Raw genomic sequence first — 22,073 nt, 5'->3', positions numbered from 1 at the left:
GGAAGAAAGGAAAGAAATAAGGAAGGAAGAAGAAAGAAAGAAAGAAAAAAGTTTAAGAAAAAAAAAGATCTACAGGGGGAAAACAGGATGTGCTCTAGAAAAACAGAGAACATGAGTTAATAACCATCCAAAGAGCTACGTCATCCTAAAAACCTTCACCTCACAACCTCAAAAGATAGTAGTCATAGAGTTTACAGGTGAATCTTAAGAAACCTTCAGGGTAAAGATAATTCTTGTGCCGAATATTTTCAATAAGTAAGAAAAGAAGATTTACACATTTTATGAACTTATTATAAGATTGATTAAAAAACTGGATGAGAATATTAACAAAAATAAAATTTTAAATCACTTTCACTTATAATCATAGATAAACACATTCAAAATAAAATACTAGCAAATAAAGTCTATGTGTATGTAACGTGTGCATATCTCGGAACCCAGCAGAGTTTATACCAGTACCGTATGGTTGCTTGACTATCAGAAAAATCACTGATGTAATTCAACACTTCAAAAGAAGAGTGAAGAAAAACTGTATTATCCCCCAACAGATGCAGAAGCAGCTCTCAGTAAAACTCAATAATTATTTCTGATTAAATGCTTTGCATTTTAAATGAGCCAGTTATCAATTTACTGCCTCTCAGCTTCAAATTCACCCTTCAGTACCAGCTCGGCAATAAGGCACAGGGCCCTCTAAGCATCTCCTACTTTACAGTAAGTGTGATGGTAAGCTGGCCACGAGATGGTGGTGGCAGGCCCTCAGGTGGACGGGGCGTCTAATTCTGGAGCAGTTTTTACATTTCTGTATTTGGTCATATAGGGTGGCTGGTCAGTTGTGTAGAAGTATCAGGACAACCATCATATGTCCTTTTAAAAAATCCAATGTAGTGTAAGTACAAGCCATAACAATGTAGAATTAACCAAGGAGGGCAATGTAGAGTTAAATATTTTGGCATTGGCCAGGCACAGTGGCTCACGTCTGTAATCCCAGCACTTTGGGAGGCTGAGGTGGGCAGATCACCTGAGGTTAGGAGTCGAGACCAGCCTGACCAACATGGCAAAGCCCTGTCTCTACTAAAAAATACAAAATTAGCCAGGCGTGGCACATGCCTGTAATCCCAGCTACTCAGAAGGTTGAGGCAGGACAACCACTTGAACCCAGGAGGCGAAGGCTGCGGTGAGCAAGATGGCACCATTGCACTCCAGCCTGGGCAACAAGAGTGAAACTCAGTCTCAAAAAAAAAATGGCATTAACATAACCCATATAATTACAGGTGTAAAATGTTACATTATATGTCCCATAGCACTTTGCTCATACTTTTTCAGTCTTTCGCTTTCCATAGTGTAAATCTGAGCTTCTCAGATTTACTTTTATTTTTTTCTGTTGTTAACTTCATGAAAACAACAGACCTTTCTAATTGCTGGTGCAATAATCTCATCAAGAAACATATAGATAGATAGATAGATGATAGAAAGATAGATAGATGATAGACAGACAGATGACAGATAGATAGATAGATAGATAGATAGATAGATAGATAGATAGATAGATGATAGATGTCCACATACACACACACACACATATATTCTGTATCATAACATTGCCCCTGCAAAGGACACTTAGACTTAAATGTTGCCAAGTGCTGTGAGCGTGCCCTGCAATCCCTGAGCAAAGCCCGCAGGTCTGCAGGCAGTGGAATTGTTCAGCAGCCGGCCCAGAGCCCCACTGTGGTCCCAGCACAGCTCTGCTAACTATTACTATGTACTTTTGTCACTGCTTGACTTTGGGAAAGTGACAACCTCTCTTGGTCTGTTTTCTCATCTGCAAAAGGTGATCATAACACTACTCACCACATACGACTGCAATAGGGATTAAATGAATTTGTCTTTCTCACGCCTTACAGCACGCCTGGTTATGTGTAAATACGACATGAGTATTTAGTCAATAACAAAAATCGGTATCTTACTTTATAGTAGTAGGATATTTAAATGAGCATCTCTGTTTTGGCAATGGCACAATCATTATGCTAAGGGTGGTCTTCCTGCCTTCCCTGTAAAATCCAGAAACACCAATCCAATGAAGTTAGCTGTACATCCTTTTACATGAAGCCTCAACAATGCACTCTTCCACAAAAGATTTTCTTGGGGTTCACTCTTCTATGCACCTTAATTAGTTCCCAGTTCTCTTGAGTTACAAGAGTTTTCTGGAAATGGTTATGTTATGAAGACAATTCCACTGTTCCCAATTCAAATATGATTTTTGCAGCCAGGTAGAGTGGCTCACACCTGTAATGTCAGCACTTTGGAAGGTGGGAGGATCGCTGGAGCTCAGGAGTTTAAAACCAGCCTAGGCAACATAATGAGACCTCATCTCTACAAAACATTTAAAAATCAGCTGGCATGGTGGCATGGCTGTAGTCCCAGCTACTCAGGGGGCTTAGGCAGGAGGACCACTTGAGCCCAGGAGGTCGAGGCTGCAGTGAGTCATGATTGTGACACTGTAACACCGCCTCGGCCACAAAGCCCTGTCTTAAAAACAAAAACAAAAAAAAACAAGAAAATACGATTTTTGGTTTGGCACAGCTTTTATTTGACTTGCCATCTGTGTGCAGGCAGGAGCCTACGTCCTGCGTGTGTCTTCTGTGGCATCCACGCTCACAGCTGCGTGGTCACACCTGGAGGCAATCCTGCTGGGAAGGGCATTGCTTGTATTAAGGAGTGTGGGCTCTGCAGCCGCACTGCCTGCCTCACCGCAGTCCAGACACTGCACACCATCGAACAAGCAGGTTAACCTCTGTGTGCTCAGTGTCTTCCCCTGCAAAGTAGGAGTTACAAGCTCCATCTCACAGGACAGTTTCAAGGATTGAGTGAAAGCACTTAGGAAGTCCATGGCTGTCAGCACCTACTAAATGCATGTGACCTTTTGTCAGCATATGGGTAATCACGTTAAATTCATGCTCAATTATATTTCAATACTTCTGATTGACTAAACTGGGTTCCCATTTCTTCTTGCCAACATTACTGAGTACATATGCATGGCAGGCATTATGACAGGCATTGCACTTAAAGAAGGTAAAGATTTTATCCCCTTTAAACATCCTTATGAGGTAATTCTTATTCTGCCCATTTACTGACAAGGACACCAGGCCTTGATATGGTGCTTAGTTAGAGGCAGAGCTGGGACTGAAAGTCACGTCTACCTGCCTCTAAATCCCCATTATCTTAATCACTAACCTACAGTGTTCATTCTTTTCATGCCTTTAAATTTCACTTTAGCAATACTGGTATTTCCGTACACGTTCATTTTTAATACTGCCATTATTTCTCTACCTGTTCATCTTCACAAACATAAATAAAAATTGTTGGTGGTGTGCAGCACTTTGGCAGGCTAAGGTGGATGAATTGCTTGAATCCAGGAGTTTGAGCCCAGCCCAGGCAACATGGCAAAACCCCATCTCTACAAATAATTCAAAAAATTAACCTGGTGTGGGGGCATGCACTTGTGGCCCCAGCTAATCAGGAGGCTGAGGCAGGAGGATCACCTGAGCCTGAGAAGTAGAGGCTGTCATGAGCTGAGATCATGCCACTGCACTCCAGCCTGAGCAACAGAGTGAGACCCTGTTCCCCAAAAAGTTGTTTTAAAACCAAACCATGTATGTATCTGTAAGTACATGTTTATCTGTACGTGTCCCTTAAGCTTATGTCATTAAACTGAGTGCTCTTAGGGATCCCGGTATTCCTTCGTTAGACAGATTTCTGAGGAAATAACCTCCTCCCTTTAGCGTCTCCTACTCACCCCTATCCAAGTCTTTAATCACAGAGCAAACTCAGCAGGAGACTTAAGTGACAGCGGGAGGCTTAAGCATAAAAGGTATGTGCTGGAAACATTCAGAAGGTAAGTCCTCACGCTGGACCCCAAAACCGGGGCTCCCAGGCAGGATGCACTTGTAGGGTAACAAGGTCATGGAGGTGAGGGGCCGGCACTCACGTGGTGACAGTGTTGAAGCCACAGGCCTTCAGCTTCAGCAGACGGTCCCTCCAGTACTCCCTGGGCACCCGGAAATAGTGGATGGAGCCCCCGAAGATCAGGAACTTGTGGCCCTCCAGTGTGAAGTGGGGGTTACCCTGACCTGTGCTTTCAGTTCCAAGTCCCACAGATCGGTTCTTCAGCTCCAAAGGAGTCAGATGAGACCAATTAAACCTGGAGGAGGTGGGCGAGGGAAAGAAAGTGGAAAGGGAGAGAGGGCTCGGGAGAGGTCTCGGAGGGACGGCTGAAACCCTAGCGAAAAAAAAAAAAAGTTCTTGTTAGTGGGGCGTGTTCTGTGCACACTCGTGATATTATTTTCTCCAAGAAAGAAGAGATCGCTCCCCTCCCTCCCCAGGAATGTAGCTCTCGGTCAAACCTGGGCTGGGGCGGATGCGCTTTTCCGAACACGAGGTTCTCTTCCTGTTTAAACCGAGGACCAAAACCTGATAAGATAAACGGCAGGAAAAAGATGCCCACCATTCTCTTCCAGGAGAGACACGCGCTGAAAGGAGAAAGGATAACAGTGACACGGGGAAGGCGCTCGTCCCACCAAGCGGCAAGGACCGGGGCGCTTTAGAGGCCGGAACCCCGGAGGGGTCTTCTAGGCGGCTCAGGGCCAGGAGAGCGCCGCATCGCCCGGCCAATCCTCCTCGGTCACGACGGAGGCCGGGGACAGACGTCCAGTCCTAGATCCTACAGACACGGCTGGGCACCGCGGGCGGGTGTCCGGGAAAGGGGGAGGTGGGCGCGCTTCCACCACCAGGTTCAGGAAGGACGCGGCGCCCAGCGGCTGGAGCCCCTGGCCTGCATCCCCAACCCTGATTTTCTGGCATCTGGTGAACAGCCCCTCCGCAGCGAGGGGATCTTCAGACAAAAGCTGGGGAGAGCGGGCTTGAGGACGGAGCCTGGCGCCGCGCGGCCTCGGGCGCCTGGCTGGGCACAGGACCCGGGGAGGTCCGGAGGCTCCCAGGCACGCTGGGGTGATGGGGAGCCCGAGAGGGCGGGCTGGGCTGCGGCCGGGGCAGCGGCGATCCCTCACCTGAGTAGAGGCGAGGACCCCATCGCGGCGAGGCCGTGGCGCCGAGGGTCTCTCGCGGTTCCCGCCCCTCTCCGCTCAGGACTGCGCGCTGCGCGGGGAGCCGGGGCAGATATCTGTCCGGAGGCGCGGGAGCCGGGTCGGGGTCCCAAGGCTGCGCTGTCTGGCTCCGCACCAAGAGGACAGCCCGGCGCCGCTGGCGCTCCAGGTGTCCGCGCAGCCCTTCCGGGTGTATACGCCTCTCGGCCCTTGGAGGGAAAGCGGGAGGGCCCGTGGGTTAACGCCCCGACCTTGGGCTTCCTGACCTGGGTCGACAGCCAGCTGGCACAGAAAGGTCCGCGCGTGGGAGAGAGGCGGAGAGAGCCCGGCGCTGGGCACCGCAGGAAGTCTCCATGCAGCGCGCTCTAGAAACCATGTGCAGATCATAAAGCAAGGATTCACAGAGAAGCACAAAGTACAGGCGAGAGCCCTCGGAAAATTCTAGTTTCCCCACACTGTTACCTCGTGATAAACGAGTGAGAATTGGAGCGCAGAGCCGTGGGAAAGCGGTTCCCTCGGCGGGAGCGGCCCGAGCACAGCTTCACAGCAGGTGCGAGCGCCGCGGAGGCTGCGGGGACGAAGTTGCCGGACAGGCAGGAGGCAGGCGCGGGGTGGGGGCAGTGGACGCCAAGCCCCTTCACAAAACAGTGGGGACTATTACACGGTTTACAGCAGAAACTAAGCCAGGTGTTCGTTTCACGGAGATTTACTCGGCTGCAGGGTGGAGGCTGGATGAGAACCATGTCCTCTCCGGTGGGCGCTCACGGTAGTAACGCTACCCAAGAGGAGGGCACGCGTTCCGGGAAGACTTACGAGGTTAAACCCGCCGCTCTCGATAATGGAGCGCATGAAGTCGGTGATACAGAGCGAGGAGTCTGGACGGCCGTGTGTTTCCGGCTTAAGTAACTTGGCGGTGACGACGATTGGGATGGGAGACATAGGAAGGGATAGAGCCTGCCTAGAGGGAAAGGTGATGAACTCGATTTTGGAAACGGTGATGTGAAATCTCTACGATGGAAAAAAAAATACGTCTTCTGATTTCTCCCTTTGACGTCTTTGCTTCTCCCATTTGAAAGAACAGAGCCTATCACATCAGGTTGAAACCAGGAATGCAGTTCTCAGAGAATATTGTGTTGGGGTAAGGGAGTTTCTCTTGTCTCATTCCTTACAAGGATACTTTCCTCTCTAAAACCTTAGCTCCCTGAAAATGTCCAAATTGCCCATCTTTTCTTCATTTTTGGGTTGTAAGTAATGAACTGTTAATACTTTTGTACACTGTGGTTTTACGGCCACACACTTTATTCTCCTTTGTCAAGTTTAAAGTATTCTAGGGCTTGTGCCTTCCCACATAAAATTTAGAATAAACTTGTCTGTTTCTACAAAAAGCCACGCTGTTATTTCTATAGGAATTGCAATCAACCTACAGATCAAATTGAGAATTATATCCTTATTGAGTCTTGAACCCACAAACATGTATGTCTCTCTATTTAAATAGTTCTTTTTCCACTTCATCAGAATTGTGTGATTTTTCAATATACAGATCCTATGCATGTTTTGTCAGGTTTATACTTAACTATTTCCATTGCTCTTAAGAGGTTTAAAGTGTTATTATATTTTTCATTTCAGTTTTGACATGTTTGTTGCTAGCATATAGAAATGTGATTGAGTTTCCCATGTCTATCTTGTATCCTGTGAGCTTGGTAACACCTACTAATTTTAAGAGGTTATTTATAGATTACTTGGCATTTTCTACATAGATAATTATGTCATCTGCAAATATGGACAGTTTTATTTCCAGCTTTCCCATCTACATGGCTTTTTATTCCTTTCTTGTGTGTCTTAGTATGATAACTAAAATTTCTGTGTTGAAAAAGAGTGGCAAGAACTGACATTGTTACCTTGTCCCCAGCTGGAAAACATTCAGTTTTTCACTATTAAGTATGATGACAGCTATAGGTTTCATGTACATATTCTCTATCAAGTTGAAATAGTTTGACAGCTGGGTCTACAGTCACCAGCAATCCTGTTGTGATTTATTGGAACAAGCTGTGTATCAAGAATTGTGATTTTCTGCAGACGCTGATGGAGGAATTTTGACAAAGGTAGAAGAACCAAAGAATGGATTATTGGTTCATTTGAAGGGTGACTCATCCTGTGTCCTTTTGCCATCTGGGGCTCCCCTTTGCTGATGGGAGTATTTGAGAACCTCTACAAATGAGCCCTGGAGAGTGTGAAAGTTCCCCCAGATTTCTGTGTTCATTAAACCTGTAGAAGTCTTGAAAATGTGCAAGGTAAAGTAACAATTTTGATCAAACTAAGCTGTCAGTTTCTGTGTTGAGAGTACAGAAGTACTTTCAAGATACTCTACAAGGCCAACATCCTGAGCACAGGAAACACCAGCTGCTGGAGCCACAGACCCAGCATCCTGATGCAGTTTGTTAAGAAAAAAAAATCGATATTTTTCCCTTCAGTTCCTATCCAGATAACTGATGATGAAGCAAAGAGTTACCTTCCCAAAGCAGGCAGAAAACATCGGAAAGCTTCCAGAACTGCTTGCGAACTTCCTGGGCCAGCCCTTTGATGTTAATTAAGCACAGTTCCTGCTTTTAGATTGCTCTCTTGTAAGAACAGCAGCTTCTAGAAAAAAAAGGCACCACCCTCTGTTGCTTTAGTAGTGGACGACCCTATAGGAGTTCATGTATAACCAGAAAAGACCATTCTTGATTTCTTTTTAGGGTGGACTTCTTTAAAAAATGTATGTGACAGGCCAGGCATGGTGACTCATACCTGTAATCCCAGCACTTTGGAAGGCTGAGGCAGGTGGATCACGAGGTCAGAAGATCGAGACCATCCTGGCCAACATGGTGAATGCAAAAATGAGCTAGGTATGGTGGCACGTGCCTGTAATCCCAGCTACTCAGGAGGCTGAGGCAGGAGAATTGTTTGAACCCAGGAGGCAGAGATTGCAGTGAGCCGAGATCATGCCACTGCACTCCAGCCTGGTGACAGAGCGAGACTCCCTAAAAAAAAAAAAAAAAAAAGGAAAAAGAAATGTATGTGACAACTATATAATAAGAACGCTTGAGAGATCCAAAAATCTGGGTTAGGAATTGATATTATCAGTGGAAAATTAAAGGGAAAGATTATCAACTATTAATATTCCAGTGGTCAGAGCGCTGTGAACAAAGAGTTGAGACAGAGGTATCCTTAAGATTAAAGTAGGCAAAATCTGTTGTCTACTTATAAGATCATCTTTCTAGGTTTATTGATAGTTAATAAAAAGCAGCATAATTTCTAGAAGTGAAGATTTAGCCACTTCTACTTATAAGCCATCCTTGTTAGAGAAACTTTGTTTGCTTAAGTCATGATTATTACAGAAATTGAAAAATGCTCATTTGAGCTATTAAATTGACTCTGTGGTCTCCCAGTAATTAATTTAACCCATGATGATACACAGTTAACAGGCTGAGATGGAGGGATAGGTAGATTACAGATACATCCCTGCTAGAGATCTTCAGACCCCTAGCTTTATATTTTGTCCTTACAGACATTCAAACTTCAGGTAAATTGATAATCAAATTGATACGGATAGTCTCCAAAAGATTAAAAAACAAATGACATGGATATGCACCACGCAGGGCTGCTCCCAGAAGAGGGAAGTGAAGCAGCCCGCCTCTGTCTCTGCCTCCACCTCTGCCTCCGCCTCCACCTCTGCCTCCGCCTGCTCCTCCACAGGGTAACTAATGCCAAGTGCAGTCCTCTCCAAAGGAGGAGCTCAGCTTTGGGCAGCCCAGCTCAGCTGCTGGGCTCTGGCTGTTATCATTCAAATGTGTCTTTTTTAGGGACTGAGTCTGCTAGATGCATCCATTAGTTAAGCAAATGGAAATTCAGGCAGAACTATAGGTGAGAACCGAGGGTCAAAATGTGTTATCAAGAGTCTTTTCTCCTAGGAGTTGAAGTTAATCAGCCTGATCAGGTCAGGGTGGAAGGTTTGCCTTCTGCATGAATGCAGCCTTGATGATGGAAAAGGGCCAGCCTTGAGAAGGTAAGAGAGGAGGATTGCTGTCTCCATGGGGCACCCGGAAAGAGGCAGCTGTCCTTACAGATAACCCGATCCATTGAGCTAAGAACTGGATGGGGAGTGTCTGTAAGAATATTAAAATCCTTATCCCAAAGTGATTTATTTTTATCAGGTTTTTTCATCTGTTATTAACAGCGACATTTACCAAGCACTCGTACAGTTCTACGTGTTTGACATTTCCTTTTTTTTTTTTTTTTCTCGCTCTGTCACCCAGGCCAGCGTGCAGTGGCGCGATCTCGGCTCGCGGCAACCTCCACCTCCCAGATTCAAACAATTCTCCTGCCTCAGCCTCCTGAGTAGCTGGGACTACAGACGTGTGCCACCACGCCCAGCTACTTTTTATATTTTTAGTAGAGATAGGGTTTCACCATGTTAGCCAGGATGGTCTCGATCTCCTGACCTTGTGATTCACCCGCCTCGGCCTCCCAAAGTGCTGGGATTACAGGCGTGCGCCACCACGCCCAGCCCCATGTTTGACTTTTTTGTTGTCTCTTAACTCTCACAGCACCATAAAGCGGGTACCATTAGTATCCCTCCTTTATCAGTGAGGAAACTAGAGCACAGAGGCTTTCAGTAATGTGTACTGTCACACAGCAGGTTGGTGACAGCTGGGATCTGAATGCCCTGGAATAGAAAGATTCAGTCTCACATGGCCCAGATTGGTTCACCAGACTCTGCTCAGCAAACCGCCGCATGCAAAGCACTGCTCCTGTTCAAACTAAGTGTGATGGCGTAGGTGAAAGTGTTTTAGGACAAGTACACAAATGTATTTCAAATGAAAGTATAACCACGTGACTAGCAAAAGGGAAAGTGAAATGCATCTAAACCGTCAGGTCTATAAAATAAACTACAGTAACATGGAAAACTATATCCAAATATTAGAAGGCTTAAAAATCCTTTTTAATTGATTTTATATTTTTTTCAAAATCTTTTTTTAGAGATGGGGTCCCACTCTGTTGCCCAATCATAGCTCACTGGAAAATGCCAGAAGAGGCCCCAGCGCCCAGGTGCTCTGCTGCACACAGCACATCCTTGCCAGCTGCTAGTTCCATGCAGGACCCTGAAAACAAAATTGGGGGAGTCTGTGAGCTATGTGCTTTTAATAAACCACAGTATCACCCAGTGCCCGTCAGTGGGTGGAAAACCATGAAAGAGATTAAGGGGACATTCAGCGAGCCCTTACTTCTGTGGGAGGGCCTCTCGCCACAGGGGTCCCAAGAAGCTGCCTTCCTCCCACTCATGACCACCTCTTCCTGCCCCTGCCAAGCTCAGGCTTGGCTTACAGCACATCCTCAATGCCATCGTCACCACCCAACTGGGTTTCTTATCTGCTGCCTCCCCATTCATATTTGTTCTTCAAAATCTCTTTCAAATGTATTGTAAGGGGTGGGGGGGGGGCGGTGGGAGCACATCCAGCTCCCAGAGATAGAGGTTCTTGGCCTCTCTAACCCCGAAGAATGGGGAAAGGGACCCGGAGGAGCGGGGAGTTTGCAGTTCGAATAAATATCGTGGACCCAAAGAATTTTGCAGAAAAGCGATTTGTTAGAGAGAGAGAAAGAAGACAGCTCTCACGCTTTTGTGGGAGGGGACCCCAGAGAGGGAAATCCGTTTAGGTGGGAGCAGCTGGATATTTAACCCTTGAGTTATTCCCGCCCCATTCATGTTCTCGTCCAATGAGAGTTCTTTCGAACTTCCTCCGGAGTGATTGATCTTTGACTCTGCTAGTGGATTGGTTAGTTGGTCCACAAGCCTGAGTTACAGAGCCCCCTCCTCCCAGAGCTTTCGGCCGGATTTGGGGACAAAAGAGCCCCATCTGGCTTGGCTTTGCCTACCTGGCCTGGCGCCCGCAAAAATCAGACCAAGATCTTTACATTTGAAACCCCGCTGGTCCCCAGATGGAGGCGTGGAGGAGGGGCTCAAATCCCTGCATTTGAAATCCCTGTATTTGAAACCACGCCCCTCGCGGACCAGGGAAGGGAAGTCCCTCAATAGATCTACTGATTTTTAAAATTTTAATTAAAAATTCTAAATTTTATTTTAATTTTAAAACATTTAATTTAATTTTAAAATTAGATTTAAATTTAAAACTAATTAACAATTGCCTATTAAATAAAATTTAAACTTCTTAACCTAACATTTATAACCCTCTGAGTTCAGGCTCAACTTACCTTTCCAACCTTACTCAGCTTTCTTCTCCATGTTCACCGCAGACAGCCATAAGCTAAAAAATAAGCACCCCACCCCCAACCCCAGCACACCCTGGACCTCCCTTCCTACCCTGGTAGGACGCGCTTCCCTCATTCACTTCCAACATCATGCCTATTTGTGAAGATTGAACTCAAAGTAGCCTCCATCATGAATCTTTTCTTTCTAAATCCTCCCAGCCTGAAATACTTTTTCCTTCTAACAAACATGTATCATGACCTAACCTTCTAGCTAAATGTTTATACTGTTTAACCATGAGGCTTTTGAAGGCAGAAATTGTTTTAAATTTAAATTTTTAACAATTTAAAAATTTAACAATTTAAAATTTTTTCACAATTTAAAATTTTAAATTTAATTTTAATTATTTAAATGATCTTGGCTCACTGCCAACCTCTGCCTCACGAGTTCAAAGTATTCTCATGCCTCAGCCTCTGGAGTAGCTGGGACTGCAGGCACACCCCACCATATCTGGCTAATTTGTTGTATTTTTAGTAGAAACGGTTTTTTGCCATGTTGGCCAGGCTGTTCTCAAGCTCCTGACCTCCTGTGATCCCCTTGCCTCAGCATCCCAAAGTGCTGGGATTACAGGCATGAGACGCCGCGCCTGGCCGACACAGAAGTGCTGAGAGAGGGGTTTCTTGTGAGCCTCTTCAGCTTATTCTGTCAGGTCAGCATGTAGCCTGCAACATCTCTCCCATGACATGCTCCCACTGTACTTCCTTGCCTTTGGAATCATAACCAGGGAATCATTTGGTACTGTGAGTGATTAACAAGCCTCCATCCTTCAGGACCCCAAAAACTTTATTGCCAGTGGTAGTTCTGGCAAGGCCTGCATCTGAATAGCAGGTGCAGCCCCCCTATCCCCCACCGGGTTGTCAGTGCTCTCCATGCTGTACTCATCTTCGGTCACCTCCACCTGGCCTTCGTGGATCTCGCCCACGCCAAGCCTGTTGAGAAGCTGGGGACAGCACAGGCCAGTACCACACGCTGCAGCTCAAGCTGTCCGCGGACATTCACACGGAATCCTGGCAGCTCGTGTGCGTAAGCTGCACACACCATCACATCTCCTATCTGGGCATAAGCAGTCCGACTGACGGCGTCTCTGTTTGCCACACAAGCTATCATCCTGTGTTTGGGTGTGTTGTACTTATTTTTATCCTGTATCGCCAAGCGTTTCTGAGCTCAGTCATGTTTTACTCTCACATCCTCTTCTGCATTTCACTTGTGTCTCTGAAAGCAGGCCTTACTCTTGACAACTTTTAAGAAACCCCACCCTGCATAGGAGAGACCTGCATCTTCAGCCCTACATGGATCTCAGGATCTCTGGAAGCAGAAGAAGTAGAGATGTTTCTAAACATCGCCTTACTTTTTGAAACATAGAACTAGAGGTATACAAATGATCTACTACTTGTTCAAAAATATGTGTCTGTTGCTTCGTGGAGTTGCATGCTTGACTCAAGATGTAAAGATCAATGGGATGTGTTTCCTACCCTCAGGCACTTTCAGCCTAGGCAGATTATAATTGTACAAAGAGAATGTGATGGTTAATTTATTTGTCAGCTTGGCTGGGCCTGGGGTGCCCAGCACTTTCGTTACTCATTATTCTGTGTAGATGAGGCATTTCTGGACAAGACTAACATTTGAATCCGTAGAATGAGTAAAGCAGGTTGCCCCACCTACAGTTCGTCCACCCCATCCCATCTGCTGGGGGCTTAAATAAACAAAAGGCAGGGTAAGGGAGAGCTCACCCTCTCCACCTGTCTTTGAGCTGGGACACTGGCCTTCTCCTGCCTCTAATTCCAAATCTGGCTGGCACTCTAGACCATCAGCTCTCCTGGGTCCCCAGCTTGCTGACTGCAGAACCTGGGACTTCTCAGCTTTCGTAACGATTTGAACCAATTCCTTATAATAAAAGTCTTTCCCTACATACATTTTATTGGTTCTGTTTCCCTGGGGAGCCCCAGTAGAAAGAAATTCAAGACATGATGCGATACGTAAGTGCCACCATACTGAGAGTGCTGCTCGAGGCATTATGGTGGAGACGGGATTCACTGAGGAGAGGGGTCACGCATCTCAACAGGCAGAACAGGGAGACATGCTTAGATTCAGATTTCAGTGAGCCCTTCTGCCTGGTAGCAGAGGGCATGCATTTTAGGGTCAGTATAGATATAAAACCATCACTAAAGCACAAAGATCAGATTAATGGCATGAAAACATGTCTACAACATGGTTAGCTTTAAACAATATTTAAATTTTATTATCTAAGTGTTGTTATCTCACATCTACCTCAGCAATCAACTCATGCAGCTGCCCTATTCATAAAAAATTTTTCAAGCTTGACTATGTGTTGGGCTCCAAATCAGTCTTAGAAATTTTTGAATAATTGACATTTTAGAAAAGGCATTTTCCATACACAAAGGGCAAATTAGAAATCAGCGTCAAAGAGATTTAAAAGCCACATATTTGGGAACTACAGTCAAAATACTCAATGCATTAAAAAGGAAATTAGAATACAAATGTTTAAATGTTTAGAACTGAATGAACTTGGATGGGCTTTACGTCAGAATTTCTGTGATGGCTTTTTGGAGCCAGACCACGTATGGAAAGCAAACATTCTCTGCTTTTCTTTGGACTCTCTTGGGGCAGGTATTCATCCTGTTACCACTGCTGCCTGTGTGTGAGCAGGGACAGGGTAACTGGCTTTTGACAAAGCTTCAGTTCCTATAGTTAGGAACCTAACTTCCTAACTTTAGGAAGTTAAGACAAGAACTGAAAAATAAATTTCAGGCATCTAGACATGGAGACTATTTGGATTATGGGCTGCAGAGAATTTCTAATGAAGGCAAATAAATAGCATGGCTAGCAATCTCATCTTCTTCAGTGACTTGTCTCAAGCGATGAGTTCTCTCCATTGAGGGAATGTACCCCCAAAGTATTTGAAAGACTTTATGTATATACAAGACACTGCAGATCCCTGTGTGAAGAATGGTACTAGAACAATTGATTAACATGCTTTTAAAGTACTGGATCTTACCTCACAACAGATATAAAAATTAATTTGAATGGTGCATAGGTTTGCTAGGGCTGTTGTAACAAGTACCATAGACTGGCAGGTTTAAATAACAGAACTTTATTTTCTCACAGTTCTGGAGGCTGGAGGTCCAAGATCAAGGTGTCAGCAGTGCTGGCTCCTTCTGAGGACCCTCTTTGGTTTGCAGATGGCCATTCCCATCCGTGACTGCGCATGGCTTCCTCTGTGTCCTGATCTCCTCTTCATACAGGGACACCAGTCACACTGGATTAGGATCCACCTTAATGAATTTATTGTACCTTAGTTACCCCTTTATAGATCATATCCACAAATACAGTCGCATTCAACATACTAGGAGTTAGGGCATCACACAAATCAGAGCCTAGCATATAAATTAAAGACTTAAAAATTAAAACAAACAGTAAAGTTTTAGAAGAAATTATAGAGAAATTGTTGTTACAGTCTTGTTACAGTAACGTGTTTTCTTAAGTAAGACATGAAAGCTCAGCCATGAAGTAAAAGCTAGGTCAACCTGACTCCTAAAAATAAACAGAAAGCCTGCTCTTCATAGAAAGACCCTATTTTTTTAAATTGCATTTTAGGTTTTGGGGTACGTGTGAAGAACATGCAAGATTGTTGCATAGGTACACATGTGGCAGTGTGATTTGCTGCCTTCCTCCCCATCACCTATATCTGGCATTTCTCCCCATGCTATCTCTACCCAACTCCCCACCCCCTGCTGTCCCTCCCCTATTTCCCCCCCTACGGACCCCAGTGTGTGATGCCTCCCTCCCTGTGTCCATGTGTTCTCACTGTTCAATGCCCACCTATGAGTGAGAGCATGCGGTGTTTCATTTTCTCTTCTCGTGTCAGTTTGCTGAGAATGATGGTTTCCAGGTTCATCCATGTCCCTGCAAAGGACACGAACTCATCATTTTCGATGGCTGCATAATATTCCATGGTGTATATGTGCCACATTTTTTAAAAAAGGAAAAGACAAGCCTCGGGTCGGAAGAAGTTATTTGAAACATTTATATTCTTTAAGAATAAACATTCAAAATCAACTCAAAAGGAAATCAAAAAATAAACTAAAGCAAAACACTACAAAAATGGGCAAAAGATATTAGAAATATTCATTTCACAGAAGTATAAATGGCCAATAATCGTATTAAAAGACACTGACTTCCTTACTAATAAAGAAATACAGTTTAAAAGAAAGTAAAAATTTACACACATATGTCGATTGGCACCGTGGTGGAAGTTTATTCTCAACTACTCTGGAAAGGAATTTGGTATCATCTAGTGAAATTGACACTGTGCTAGGTCCTAAGACCAATTTTACTTCCCATTGTCCATCCTACAGAAATGTGTTCACATGCACACTGTGAAACCTACACATAAATGTTTGCATCAGCATTGTTCATAATATCCCCAAACTAAATACAGCTAACTGTCCACCACAGAGAATGTATGATTGCTCTTTAGTGCATTCACAAGTAGATTTCTATAGAGCGGTGTAAGTAATGAACTCAATGTTGAACAACAACAAACAAATAGTCTCAGAAGAATACATATAGTATGACACCAAAATACACACAATACAACACCATTTATATAAGGTACTCAAAATGCACAAATACAAATAGTATCTTAGTGATAGATGCATAGATAGTAAAACACTAAAGCACACCAAGGAGAGAATAGCAACAAAATGTAGCTATTCCAGTTACCACTGGCGTGGGAGAGGAGAAAACGTAAAGGTGGAAGTTGTTAACATTTTACTATTCTAATGATTACCCTACATGACCGGCAATGAGTAGTTATTTTATTCTTCTTCATATGTTACGTAGGTGCATCTACTGGGTCATGGTTTTTTGTGATATGCTAAGATGAGATGAGACGCTGGGAGTGCAGGCTTGGTTGAGTCAACTATGTGATTCTTTATATGGGATAACAAAGAAATAACAAGAATTATTTCCAATAAAATTTTAAAATAGAAAAAATATTCTGGGATGCTGTTAAAATGACAATTAGATAATATTTATAAACTTAAATTCACCATTAAGAAATGCAAAATAAAGAAAATAAAGAAGCTAATAATTCAATACAAGTGGGGAAAAAAGAAAAACACAGTACACACTGAAAAAGTAGAAAGAAATGCAGAAGAAAGGTGCAAGCAGAAATAAAGTAACAAAATTAACACCACGATAGAGATAAGCAACAACCTGAAAGTAGTACTTTGAAAACATTAGTGAAATTGAGAAATCTTTAGGAAGACTGATCAAGAAAAGTTGGCAAAACGAAGAAATATTAGGAATAAAGTATAAAATGATTATAATTACAATATAGATTAAAAAGTATTTTTTAAAATTTCATGACAGAAAGAAATAAAAATCAAGATGACAAGGGCAATGTTCTAGGAAAAAAACATACAGAAAGAAAACTCAAATACCAAAGCTATTAAATAACTTAATCCAACATAAGAAATAAAATAGATGTGTAAAAAATGTTTGGTTTTTTTTTCAGAAGGTGTTCTGAGAACCCCCACCTGTCAGCCCTTTGTAGGGACTGCCTTTGCTGGAGAGACCAAGTGCCACCCCGGAAGTCTTGCCTTCTCCCACATCCAGTGACAGATCCCTGTGCACCTGCGAAGTCCACCCATCTCACCCAGCCTGGGACAAGGAGGAAAGCCATTCGCACTTCAGGGTTCAGCGCGGCTTCCTCTAGGGCTGCATTGCTGCCCAGCTGCTCCCTCTGCCCAGTGCTGCTTCTGCTCCTCCCCTCCACAGGTGTTGGTCCCAAGCACTCCTGCTGAGCACCCTGCACACTAGTGTGTGCTTCAGAGCAGACTACAAGCCCAAGCAAGCTCCCATTGTTCCAGGGAATAGAAAAGGTGGAAGTCTACCAAGTTCATTTTATAAGGCACACTAACTAAACAAGGGAAATATAAGGAAGGAAATCACTGTAAACATCACTAATAAATATAGATACAAAAATGCTAAGTACATATAGCAACCCCAATCCAATCGTGTACTAAAAAGCCAAAATACAATGATTTAGTAGGATTTGTCTGACAATGCAGCTGTTCATTTTCAGCATGGAAAAAATGGTATGTAATTTACCACATTAATGAATCAAAAGAAAAATGACATATAATCATCTCAATAGATGCATTAAAGCATTCCACACACACCCATTATAAAATTAAAAGTAATGCTTTTAGAAAACTAGAAATATAAAATGGAAATTCTTGTACATGATCAAGTCTGTAACAGTACAGAAAGTTTTTATTAAACTAGCTTAAACAATAAGAAAATTTTGTAATCTCTAAAAATAAGAAATCAGACTGGAGTGATTCTAGGATCAGTTATTTCAGTGGTTCCACCTGTTCTCCCTGCCGTCCTTGGACTGCCGACTTACTCTCAGGCCGGCCCTCACAGTGGCATGGCGGCTGCAGTGGTTCCAGGCTCCAATACAGACTCAGTAATGTCCAGCATCACCACGTACTCTTGGAGCGTTCTCCAAGAGGCCCTCAGCTGCCTTGCTCTTAAGTCTCAGGGTTCACTATGGAGCCATAGGCCTACCTCTAAACCGATCACTGACAAACACAATGGGATTACACAGTTGGCTTGGATCAGTTAGAATTTAGCTCTGCATAGAAATTGCGGTTACATTTTCTAAAGTGTAGATTATACAACAAAACCTGAGCTTTGTAAACCAGGAAGTGTAAAGACATGAATATTGGGGAGTGCTGTGCAAAAACGTGCTGAACACATACCTTTGGTGCTATGACGTGCAGATGTACAATGCGTGCATCACAGGGCATGCAACCACTCATAAGTCTATGCAGTACACTCCGTACCAAAAACAACCATATCAATTATACAACTGGACAAAGAACAGAAAGTAAGGCCGGCCCGCCCACCCACATCAAAAGAGCAACCACATAAGCTCTGGTATATGGAAGACAGACGGCACAGGTCCTGCCCCTAGTCCTTGTCTTAATCATCACAACTGTTGTAAAACTTACCAGCAGTGAAGTGGTGGACTTTACACAATCTCCCCAAGCTCCAATCATCCCACTGCTCAAGCCAGCTACAAACCATAGTGACACATTCAGCCACTGTCATGATACCAGGACAGCAGGAGTGGCAGCAGTGACTTCTTTGTGTAATCATCTACAGTCTTCAGTAGTACTCTAAGAGGAAGTGGTTTCCACTGGCCAGAAAAAGCTGCTAAACTTACAGTGCTGTATAGCAACGCTGCCTGAATTAAACTTTGTGTGAAAAGGCCAAGTGCCTTCCTTCCCCTGGTCTAACACATTGTGTGTCATCTTGGCATGATTTCCAGGTCATTTCTGGCTATGTATTTGGCTGACTTTGTAGGTGCCAAAGACAGGTCTACAGGGCATGCAACCACTCATAAGTCTATGCAGTGCACTCTGTACCAAAAACAACCATATCAATTATACAACTGGACAAAGAACAGAAAGTAAGGCCGGCCCGCCCACTCACATCAAAAGAGCAACCACATAAGCTCTGGTATATGGAAGACAAGGCGGCACAGGTCCTGCCCCTAGTCCTTGTCTCAATCATCACAACTGTTGTGAAAGGGTCCTACACACACCACTAGTGCCCCACAACGTAGACACAGCAGAGACTGTCTGGGGAAATCGAGCGGAGGGGGAGTAGGAATGCACCCATGCCTGCCCAGCTCTCATCTTTCACAGCAAAGTCTGAGTGTTCCAGAGCTATGTCCCCACGGAGGGACCCTACTCTCGCAACATGGCATCTCTCTAGGCTCAGGGAGACAAAGCACTTCTTGGTGACCTTGCCAAAGTGGGAGCCCCCTGCTCTATCAAGTGGCCTGCTTAGAAACAGGGAAGTGCAGGGGCCCACCAGGTCTTGGTCTACTCAGCTGAACTACCAACAACCTGCTACACCAGCTCTGTGCTAAGCTACTCGGAGGCGAGATGAGCCTCCTGGTCATCACGGTTCTCTCTCATCAGGTAGGCAATCAACATGACCCACCAAACCCTCTACTGAACATCTCACTCAATGGCGAGAATTGAGAAATAGTCACATGAAATTTGAATGAACCTAAGGATTTCCTGTATCAACACTCTTCAACATTATACTGGCGGTATTAGCCAATAACAACAAAAAAGTGAGTGAAAAAAAGATGGAGTGTAAGGTGCAAAACTGTCATCGTAGACAACATGATGATCTTTGTACAAAACTCAGGAGCCTCTATGGACAATCTATCAGAAATCACTAAGTTACTACATCCAAGGCTGACATCCAGAAACTAACAGAGGGCCTACACACCAGCAAGCAGCAGTGAAGACATGTAATAGGAAAAAGATTCTGTTCACGATTACAAGCAAACCTGTAACTTTTCTGGGAATAAGCCTAATGAAAATGTGCAAGACTGTTACGAAGAAAACACAAATTTCAACTGAAATGCATAAAAGAAGACATTAAGTAGAAAGATATATCATGTTTATGAATGGGAGAGATCAACGTTGTAAGAAAGTTTAATTAATGTATACTTTAATGTTAATTCCAATAAGAATTCTAAGAGTTCATGGCACTCATCGAAGTTATTCTAAAATTCATGCAGTCCAATAAGAAAGCAAGACTCACTTTGGCACTTACTAAAATACAAAGCAATAACTGTAAATGCTTGCCCAGAGCTCAAAGAGTGCACATTTACTACAATCACTACGACATCAGGTTGTCATAAACAGAGCAGGCTGGATGTGTGCGAATTCCTGACAGGCCCACACAGCCCGCAGTGCAAGGGAGGCCCAGGGCAAGAGGAGGCATCGGGCACCTGAAGATGGGGCACGTGCAAGCCTACAGACTCATCGGGGAGCAGCTCTTGACAGCACCAACCGGGGACATCAAATGACAACCGCACTAAACTGCTGCCCTAAAATGCTAGATTTAAAGCCCTGCTCCTAAAATAAATACTTAGAAAATAGGACCCTATTATTTTAACTCCAAAACTCTGTCTGCTTCACAGAGGTGGCGATAAGCTGACTGGAGCAGCACTGGAGAGAAAACAAATGATACCCCGCCCCGAATCCTGTGACCCGGCACCCACCCTCCGTCCCTGGACCGCTGTTTCCTTTACACACCAAATGGGCTAACCCGGTCAACTCAGGGCTGCATGAGCTGGCCACAACCTCTGTGCATCTGCAGGAGCTGCTCATGCAGCATCTTAATCAGAAACCAGGAGTCAGGGGCTGCTATATTTTTCTGTATTTAAGTATTTTTTAATAACAAAAGAAGATGCACAGAGGCTTGAGTTTTCATTTCAAAACATAATGCACAGACAAAAGACATCATACTAATGATTCGGTATGCAAGTGTGAGAAACAAAATACTAAGCGCGAGAGGAGTGTAGGGTTGTTGTAATTCCAAAATGGATGATGAACTGTAAATAACCCAGCGGGCATGTAACTCACGTCCAATGTTTCCTACTGGACATGAAGTACATGCCTGCTCTGGGTTATTGACAGTTGCCAGAAGCAACATAAGACTCATGACATTAGAGAATTTTTTTAAAAACCTTTTTTTTTTTTCCTGAGATGCCAAGAGGCAAAAATACAGCACTTTTAATGGGCAACAGACCCTGTCCACAGCGCCCGGCTCCCACACTGCATGTCCTTCCAGCTGGAATGCCACACAGAAGCTCCTCTCAGGTGGCATCTGGGGAGCAGGCCCCAGTCCTGAAATATGCAAAGTGGCGCCTCTCACTGGGCAGTGGTCACCGGGCTACAAGGACCTTTCAAGTCCTAGGGTGGCCCCTCAGGTCACTGCTTGGCCTTCTTCACAACAGTGCCCACAGCAGAGATGACGGTGGTCTTGAAGCCATTGGCGTTGGTGGTGACCATGGCAGCAGCTGGCAGGGTGGCCGTGGTGGTGAGAATGGTGGGCTGGGCTATCGTCATCACTGGAATAGCCGAGTCCCATTTGCTCTTTCTCTTTCGAGCATCTGCAACAGTTGTGCTCGTGGTGGCAATGGTGATAGCTGTGGCGGTGGTCATGGTGGTGGCTGTGGTGGTGGTAGTGGCTGTGGCGGTGGTAATGGTGGTGGCTGTGGTGGTGGTCATGGTGGTGGCTGTGGCAGTGGTTGTGGTGGTGGCTGTGGCGGTGGTCGTGGTGGTGGCTGTGGCGGTGGTAATGGTGGTGGCTGTGGCAGTGGTTGTGGTGGTGGCTGTGGCGGTGGTCGTGGTGGTGGCTGTGGCGGTGGTCGTGGTGGTGGCTGTGGCGGTGGTCATGCTGGTGGCTGTGGTGGTGGTAGTGGTGGTGGCTGTGGCAGTGGTTGTGGCGGTGGCTGTGGTGGTGGTCGTGGTGGTGGTTGTGGTGGTGGCTGTGGCGGTGGTCATGCTGGTGGCTGTGGTGGTGGTAGCGGTGGTGGCTGTGGCAGTGGTTGTGGCGGTGGCTGTTGTGGTGGTCGTGGTGGTGGTTGTGGTGGTGGCTGTGGTTGTGGTAGTACCGGTGGTAGTGGTGGTGGCTATAGCAGTGGTCATGGTGGTGGCTGTGGTGGTGGTAGTGGTGGTGGCTGTGGCAGTGGTTGTGGTGGTGGTCTTGGTGGTGGCTGTGGCGGTGGTCATGCTGGTGGCTGTGGTGGTGGTAGTGGTGGTGGT

General features: G+C 45.0%; 1 protein-coding gene and 1 long non-coding RNA gene across 5 annotated transcripts in view; both read right to left on the bottom strand.

The window, feature by feature from the left end:
• Positions 1–4,522, bottom strand: part of GLB1L3 (galactosidase beta 1 like 3) — a 50,683-nt gene extending 46,161 nt beyond the window's left edge. For all 4 annotated transcript variants that reach the window (XR_005196929.1, XM_037731556.1, XM_017509062.2 and 1 more), the window contains exons 1-2: positions 4,401–4,522; positions 3,986–4,276 (exon numbers count right to left, since the gene is read on the bottom strand). Coding sequence is in view for 3 of the 4 variants with exons in the window: in XM_037731556.1 (XP_037587484.1) it covers positions 3,986–4,276; positions 4,401–4,504 (395 nt within the window). In the remaining variant the exon portion in view is untranslated. The remainder of the gene's footprint in view (positions 1–3,985; positions 4,277–4,400) is intronic.
• Positions 4,523–12,428: 7,906 nt separating this feature from the next.
• On the bottom strand, positions 12,429–18,587 carry LOC108289547. The gene is made up of 3 exons (XR_001819203.2): positions 18,447–18,587; positions 15,244–15,327; positions 12,429–14,696 (listed from the first exon to the last, which is right to left on the bottom strand). It is a non-coding gene; the product is annotated as an uncharacterized LOC108289547 (long non-coding RNA).
• Between the last annotated feature and the right edge of the window lie 3,486 nt (positions 18,588–22,073).

Source organism: Cebus imitator, unplaced genomic scaffold (genome assembly GCF_001604975.1).
Source record: "Cebus imitator isolate Cc_AM_T3 unplaced genomic scaffold, Cebus_imitator-1.0 Scaffold405, whole genome shotgun sequence".
Lineage (NCBI taxonomy): Eukaryota > Metazoa > Chordata > Mammalia > Primates > Cebidae > Cebus > Cebus imitator.
The sequence above is the reverse complement of the archived record's forward strand: the minus strand, read 5'-3'. Positions and strand labels throughout refer to the sequence as shown.